General features: G+C 40.7%; 1 protein-coding gene across 6 annotated transcripts in view; it reads right to left on the bottom strand.

The window, feature by feature from the left end:
- Window positions 1–7,104, bottom strand: part of LOC131239385 (uncharacterized) — a 30,191-nt gene extending 23,087 nt beyond the window's left edge. The window contains exons 1-4 of one of the 6 annotated variants that reach the window (XM_058237074.1): window positions 6,774–7,081; window positions 3,811–3,983; window positions 2,599–2,757; window positions 864–1,013 (exon numbers count right to left, since the gene is read on the bottom strand). In XM_058237074.1, the coding sequence (XP_058093057.1) occupies window positions 864–1,013; window positions 2,599–2,757; window positions 3,811–3,983; window positions 6,774–6,987 (696 nt within the window). In that variant the 5' untranslated portion in view covers window positions 6,988–7,081. Of the gene's footprint in view, window positions 1–863; window positions 1,014–2,598; window positions 2,758–3,810; window positions 3,984–6,773 lie in introns of all 6 variants that reach the window. The other 5 variants (XM_058237072.1, XM_058237075.1, XM_058237076.1 and 2 more) reach the window with 5 other exon arrangements.
- Window positions 7,105–7,363: the final 259 nt, after the last annotated feature.

Here is a 7,363-nt window from a genome sequence, read left to right on the forward strand (position 1 = left end):
GTAATAAGATGAGGGAAAGTAGACTTAGATGGTTTGATCATGTAAAATGGAGAACAAGAACCACGCCAGTTAGGAGTGACTTGGTACAAATCGAAGGCTCTAAAGGCACAAGGGGAGACCCAAAAGGACATGGATGGAGGTAGAAAGATAAGACTTGATGGGTTATGGTCTAGCTGATGTTCTGGCCCTTAATAGAGTGGAATGGCTGAGCTCATGTAGCCGACCCCAATTCATTAGGATAAGGCTTAAAAGATAGTGGTGGCGATTTAGGATATTGTTCCCCTGCGATCCGTAGCACAGGGGCCAAGGGAGCTGGCCAAGGGAGGTAAGTGTGAACTAAAATCCTAATTGTCCAGTGAACCCAATGGCTTAGAAACAGCCCTCATGCTTTTTGGTTTCGCATGAATTTGGAGCAAGCCTCCCTCTCTCTCTCTCAAGTGGGACCCACTGTTCAGTGATCCTTACCGCTGCTCCATTGGGCCCCGCAGTGGATGTCCCTGATATGAGGACCCTAGCCATGTAATCATTGGCTTCTTTGCCCAGTGAATGGATCTTGGCTGTTTGTCTCTTAGCAATCTATTTGCCGACCAAAACATTTAACGGTTGTGATTGGTGTTTCAAAGGACACCTCTTAAAGGTAACCAGAGATTTTTACTGATATCTAGCCAAAGTTTGGCATTAACCACACTAAAGATCAAAATGAAATTAAAAGCTTTACTGCCATTGAAATGTTTGTTTTTTTTCCTAGGCCCGTTTAAGAATAACAATGAAGTGAAATTATTTCAGAAAATTAATAAGCATATAAGGAACAACCAAAGCACTGTAATTGAGAAAAAATACATGCCGGAAAGTCAGATTTGTACCATGTGAATGCCTGTATTGAGTTCTTTGGCCACGTCTCTAGTCTCAAGTAATAAACGATCAGTTGCATTCATAATTTGTCTTAATCCGAACCATACTCTAATGCGTCCATCTGCCGTATCATGATGCTTCTTGTAGAGATCCTTTTGGGACTGTACACTTGAGTCAATGCACTAATCAGTGTTCAAAATATCGGTATCGCGTTACGTATCACATCCTTGGGATACAAATACGTATTGGTTATCGCACGGGATATATCATTTGTATCGGGTAATTTATCGCACTTTTTGCGAAACATGGAGAAACATTGGGGAAATGGTTGAATTTTATAATGAAATTTCAGGGATTATTGAAAAGACCTTAACACATACATTTAAATCATAACATCTCAAAAAAGAAGTACATATAATAGGTTTCCTTTGTATAGGGTCCTAAGCTATGCATTGTTGACTGAATTAATGCGATTGTATTCAAATTGAATGCATAACATTTAAAGTATATGCGATGATCATTTCATCAAACACTCCTAAATACTTCAAAATTAATCTCAATTGACAATTGGTTGAAGGGAAATTTCGAAAAATATATATTTTTTTTAATATTTTTTTATTAAAAACTGAATTTTATTTTCCAAAAACTGACAAGGACTTGACAAATCAGTAGATCAACCCTCATACATGTTTGATTTCATGCTTGGAGTGCAACATTGCACACAATCTGGGAGAAATTGGGGAAATTTCAAATTTTCCCCAAATCGAACCACCTACACTCAAATTTCGAAATTATAGTGTATGTGATGATCATTTCATCAAATACTCCTAAATACTTCAAAATTAGTCTCAATTGACAGCTGGTTGAAGGAAATTTTCAAGAGAAAAATAAAAAAACATGGAGAACATGAATAACCAATGGATATCGAAATCAAAGCTCCAACTCCACAATTTTTCATACAAGACATGAAAAACCAGTGGATTTGTAACCATTTGACACTGATTTAACATAATTTAAATAAAAAGGAGATCAGAAATTGAAAATGCTCACCGGATCGAACATGTGGGATATATTGGCACTACCTGTGTGTTTTGTATCACACAGGTGAGATACAAGATATATTGTGGGATATATCGGCCAATATCATCGATATTTAAAACATTGGCACTGATATCAGTCATAAAATCGATGAATGACTGTTTCAGAGAAACAAAGATCTGATACAATAAGAAATTCTTGCAATGCCAATGAGATATAACTGTCGTTGGGAGCGAAAGTGATCCCCATAGTCCTTTGAAAAATCATCCATATAACTACCAAAACCATGTGCATCAGAACTTGTTTGAACATGTTATTGGTGGCAACTAGCCCATGTGGCACATCTGAGCCATGTTTCAAGTGGGCCCATCATGTAGATGACCCAATCAAGGTTCCAGTCAACTCATCAAATGGACCACTCATGTGTAAAAAAAAAGTAACATGTTGCAGTTGCACCCATGGTGATTGGACCAACATGATTCTTGGGCCAGATGATCAAAATAGTGAGGGTCCAACTGATGCACAGTTCAAATGTCTCAGAAACATGCTAATCACTCCATCTGTACAATGTACACAAGGTCAATCTAGAAACACCGTTCATGAGAAGATAGGACACTAAATCACCCTCATGAAAAAACATGTGTAAAATTGACTATCAACTATATTGATCTTATAACATGAAAAAAAAACAAGGTTCTAGCTTTTGACCTGAATACAATAATCAGTGGTGTGAATACTCCAATTTGCAGGAAGACCCTCACCAGAATCCATGGTCGATTGTGTTAAACATGCCCGTATGCCCAATAATTCCACTGCCCGTGCCATTTCAGAAACATGCTGCCCACCTGCTTCAGCAAAGCATGTCACCTGATTCAAGAGATCACAAGGATAATAAATTGCATAATCAGAGACAGAGAGAGTTTGGCCCAAATTGCCAGTGTTTTCATTTGAATCAAGCATTCATGGTGGTGTGGATTATCTTTGCATCTTTCAGCACCGAGATTAGTCTTTGGGCGATCCTTCCATGGATGGGCAACAGACAAAGGATCTACCCTGCCAAACAATTGCAAGCCATCTGGCCAGTGAACTTATATGGACAGTCAGCTATACTTTCTACTTTGACATCCATTTGCATGTGAATTGTTGGATGGGTATGCATGTCCCTTGCGGCTTTCATGACCCCCGCTAGATGAACAGTATGAATTAGCAAAAGGTGGACCAACATGTACAGCGTTAACCAGAGAAGAAAAACTAGTAATTTCAGGCCATATTTCCTCACCTAGAAAAATATGGATGTAGGGTATAATAATACTCAGAATTATTTTGAACCATTTATGACCATTTGGAATGAATTATAACAACAAATCTACATTGTAGATGGAATAATGGAGTTGTAGATCTAAGGGATTGTTGATTGAACCCAGGATCAACAGCAAGCTTCAAGCAAAAGAAATAGAAGTGTACACAATGTTTTCGAATAGGAAAAAGAATTTGCCCATTTCTCTGCCCATTTAATGAGAAATTATTGCATCTCTCTCTCTCTCTCTCTCTCTCTCTCTCTCTCTTTTTTATTTTTTTTTTTTTTAATACTTTCAGTAGTTTCGGTATCGCTAACCTTGCCACACCAATAATATCGACGATATTATCGATAATATCACCAATATTTGGAATACTAAAGATAACTATATGCGAAAACACGACATGCTACATTAGAAAGGAAGATCAGATTCTAGATGTATATGGATTGGAGTAAATTTCAATTAGCATTACGAATAAATCTCAATAGAATTCTATTTAAGACAGAATTATGATCTTTCAATTTGGGTCCTGCAAACAAGCTCAATATTTGGAAACTTTTACACTTCCAACAATTTCAGCATCGATTGCGATTCCAAAACCAATAGCATAGGTAACACTTACACCAGAGTGTATGAGCTCGATTCCACACAGTAACGTCGAGATATATGAATCCTCCTCTGTCATGCTTGATTCATATGGCCAGATACGGCCGTGTAACCAAGTCATCAAATCAACATCATCAGCTATCCCTCTTGCTAGCTGTTGAGAGGTGTGAACATGAGTATTGATAAAACCTGTTAACATGTGATGAATCAATCAATTCCACTACTTTGGGGGTAATGCAAATAATCCAACAAGTTCTATCCTACATATAATATATTTCAAAGGCAAGCCAATAATAATCGTGGTGCATTCAAATAAAAAAGAATCCAAACTGGCTAATTTGCTCTAAGCTCACTGGACCAGCTCGAATCAGCAGATATGTCAGTCTCCCTCCACTCGATGCTTATTACACAAGGAGAAATGCTCAAGTACATTAAAGTGTTCTAAGCTTTAAAGCACCCTAGTGCTTTTAGATACACGAACAATCTCCGATCACTAAGAATCAAGGTTCTTGGGATCATGGCTCACTCCAATATGTGGTATGGGAAAGGGTACAGTACACTACTTCCTCCAATATGTGATACACTGGGGGGTAGGATCATGTGGGTCATTTTAGTACATGCACTAAGCATATCTAGTATAGTTTTATATATGAATTTGATATTGTAATTTGAGCTTTTCTAAATGCACATGCGTGTGTAATAAAGCTCATGTACACACCACACATGCCAGCACGGCACATAGGTGCAAGATCCAATCCATCCATCAGGTTGGCCCGACCTTGTACAGCGTATGCGCCTCAATATTGGAAACAGTTGAGTGGGTTAGAATTTAGAAAACTTCAGCCAAGTCTTTTTAGAGCCATACATTTGTTTTGAAAACTGTGGTCCAACTGAACAATGGGTCAACCTGATTCTTGAGCTAGGGCATCACTGTAGCGGTGCCATTTTGATAGATGGATTGGATCTTGGATCTATAGTGTCATGCTGGTAGATGAGTGGTGTGTTGATGTAGCACACATGGTGGGGCACAGCTTTGCCACAAGTGGACTGTGGTGGGGTAATGTGTGTGACTTGGCAATAAGAAGTGGTTACAAATAAAAGGTCCCAAGGAGAGAAATAAGTGTCATTGCATTTCCTAGGAATGCATGGGAAAAGATTCATGAGGAAAAGAGTGTTTCCTGAGGAACTTTATTAGTAGGAGACTTTGAGGAACTCTACGTTGATTTGTATGATTTTGGTGCCTCTCATGCGGTTCCACGGTAGCTATTAAATGGGCATGCTTCTTTGGGACTAAAACGATATAAATGAATCTTTTTAAGAAATTTTATATACGGGGCAAGCAGAAAAATGAATTTGATCAATCCAATTCTATTTTTGAACAGGTGCTGGTTTTGGAAAAGCTTTGCTCTCTTGTAATGGTCTCGGTGATGACTGGTTACCTTTTTTCCTTTTCTTTTTCTTTTTCATTTTTTTTTTCTTTTCTTTAGAGAGAGAGCTAAAAATTTTATTAGAATCGCGCTGAAAAGCGTGAAAAGAATACAATCTCACTCTTCAACTCAAAAAAAAAAAAAAAGGAGATGGGTACTATTCTAATGGGCCGGGCCAGATTTGGGCCCAGGTCAATATCATATTGACATAATGACATTACCAGGCTCGATCTGGCCTAGTTTCATCAAGTGCAGTTGACCAAAAGATCACTCATCATCCATGCCTTATCTCAATTAATTGGGGTGGCTACACGAATCCTGTTCCACTAAATAATCCTAGCCATCCAATCTGTGGACTTATTCCAATCACTAGCTAGGATTATCTGTTGGCACCGTCCACCGGAAGAAGGATCACTAAAAGGTGGTTCCCACTAGTATGAAATTGTCAACAAGAATTAGGGTGGCAACTGGAGTCCGATGACCCAACCTGGAACAAGTCCCACCCGGTTTGCGCCTGGAATGGGCTGAACTTCAAGGCCCGTGGATTAGATCTAGGCCCCATTTTCAGGCCCAATAAAACTTGGGCTAGATATGAGCGTTTGTGTAAATACCCAAATTAGCTCGCGGTCTGGGCTGTGCTTGAACAACCATCTGCCCGCCCAGATGCTATAAGACCAGGTCTGGTTCATCCATTTTTACAGATCATTTTAGGGCTTCATTCCAAAAACGAGAGGGATATAAATCTAAGTTGTACCACACCACAGGAAAACAATAGTGATTGGATATCGACCATTAAAATCCTCCTAAGGTCCACTGTACTGTTTATTTTACATCCAATCTGTTGATTAGGTCATACAGGCCCAGATGAAGGGAAAAACAAAGATCGGCTTGATCCAATACTTTTATGGGCCCCAAAGGGTTTTTAATGGTCTACGTTCATTCAACACTGTTTCCTGTTATGTAGTCCAGTTGAGATTGGGATATACCTCATTTTTGGTCTCATACCATAAAATGATCTGGAAAAATAGATGGACGGCATGGATGAAACGCATACATCATGGTGGGGCCCACAGAGCACCGACCACCAGCCACCGGGCTGGTGGTTGCAGGGGGATAGCCAATCCGTTCGCGGTCTGGGCTGTGCTTGAACAACCATCTGCCCGCCCAGATGCTATAAGACCAGGTCTGGTTCATCGGCTGCCGATCGCATCCACGATCAGCCCACATGGATGAATGGGTTGATGATCAGAGCCCTCCAACCGTGTGGGCCAACTGTAGATGGACAGCTGTACCATTTTCTCAGCTATCGAATAATCCTATCCGTTGGTTTTCGAACTTCAACCGGACGGTCTAAAACAAAAACCTTCAGCAGTCCATGTTTGAAACCTAGCTGGCTAGGACTTTCCTAACGGTGTGATATTCGCACAATCATCCATCAACAGGAGGGCCCGTCAGATGAGGGCCAGGATCATCTGATTAAGCAAGCCAGAGGGCCCACCGTGGATGGATCGAAGCGACGAATCTCAATCGCAACGGAGAGAAGAGAGAAGACCTGGAAGCAAGATGCGGCCTTGGAGGTCAACGATTTCGTCAGCGGAAGCGGAGAAATCGCGGAGAATTTGAGGAGATTGGCCGATGGCTGTGATCTTATCTCCATCAACAACGAGACCGCCGTTCCGGAAGACTCTGTTTTGAGAATCGACGGTCACGATCATCGCGTTGTGGAGTAGAATGACGGATTGACGGCATGTCTTCTCGGCGTCCATGTTTCTCGCTCGCTGAAGAAGAAGAAGCGAAGGAGAGAGGTGGGAGAAGAGAGTCAAGGTTAACTCTAGCTTGTCGCGATGAACGGACCAGGACAGTACAACGCCTCTTGGGCCCACCGAAAATGAACGATCTGTAGCTGATACCCATCACGAGATATATGTGTACCTCAATCCAAACCGTCCAAGTAGTTCAGTCCATTCTGGATCGGTATTGAAAAAGACTCGCATAAAATAAATGGACCGGAATCCTCCACAACAACGGCTGCAGGAAGATCGTGTAACACCTGAGATCTACGGTCCCATCTTGATCTACGTGTAACATCCCCTCCGTCCATCAGTTGAGCCACCTCATTTTACAACATGAGGCCTAAAATCA

This window comes from Magnolia sinica, chromosome 3 (assembly GCF_029962835.1).
Source record: "Magnolia sinica isolate HGM2019 chromosome 3, MsV1, whole genome shotgun sequence".
NCBI classification, from domain to species: Eukaryota; Viridiplantae; Streptophyta; class Magnoliopsida; order Magnoliales; family Magnoliaceae; genus Magnolia; species Magnolia sinica.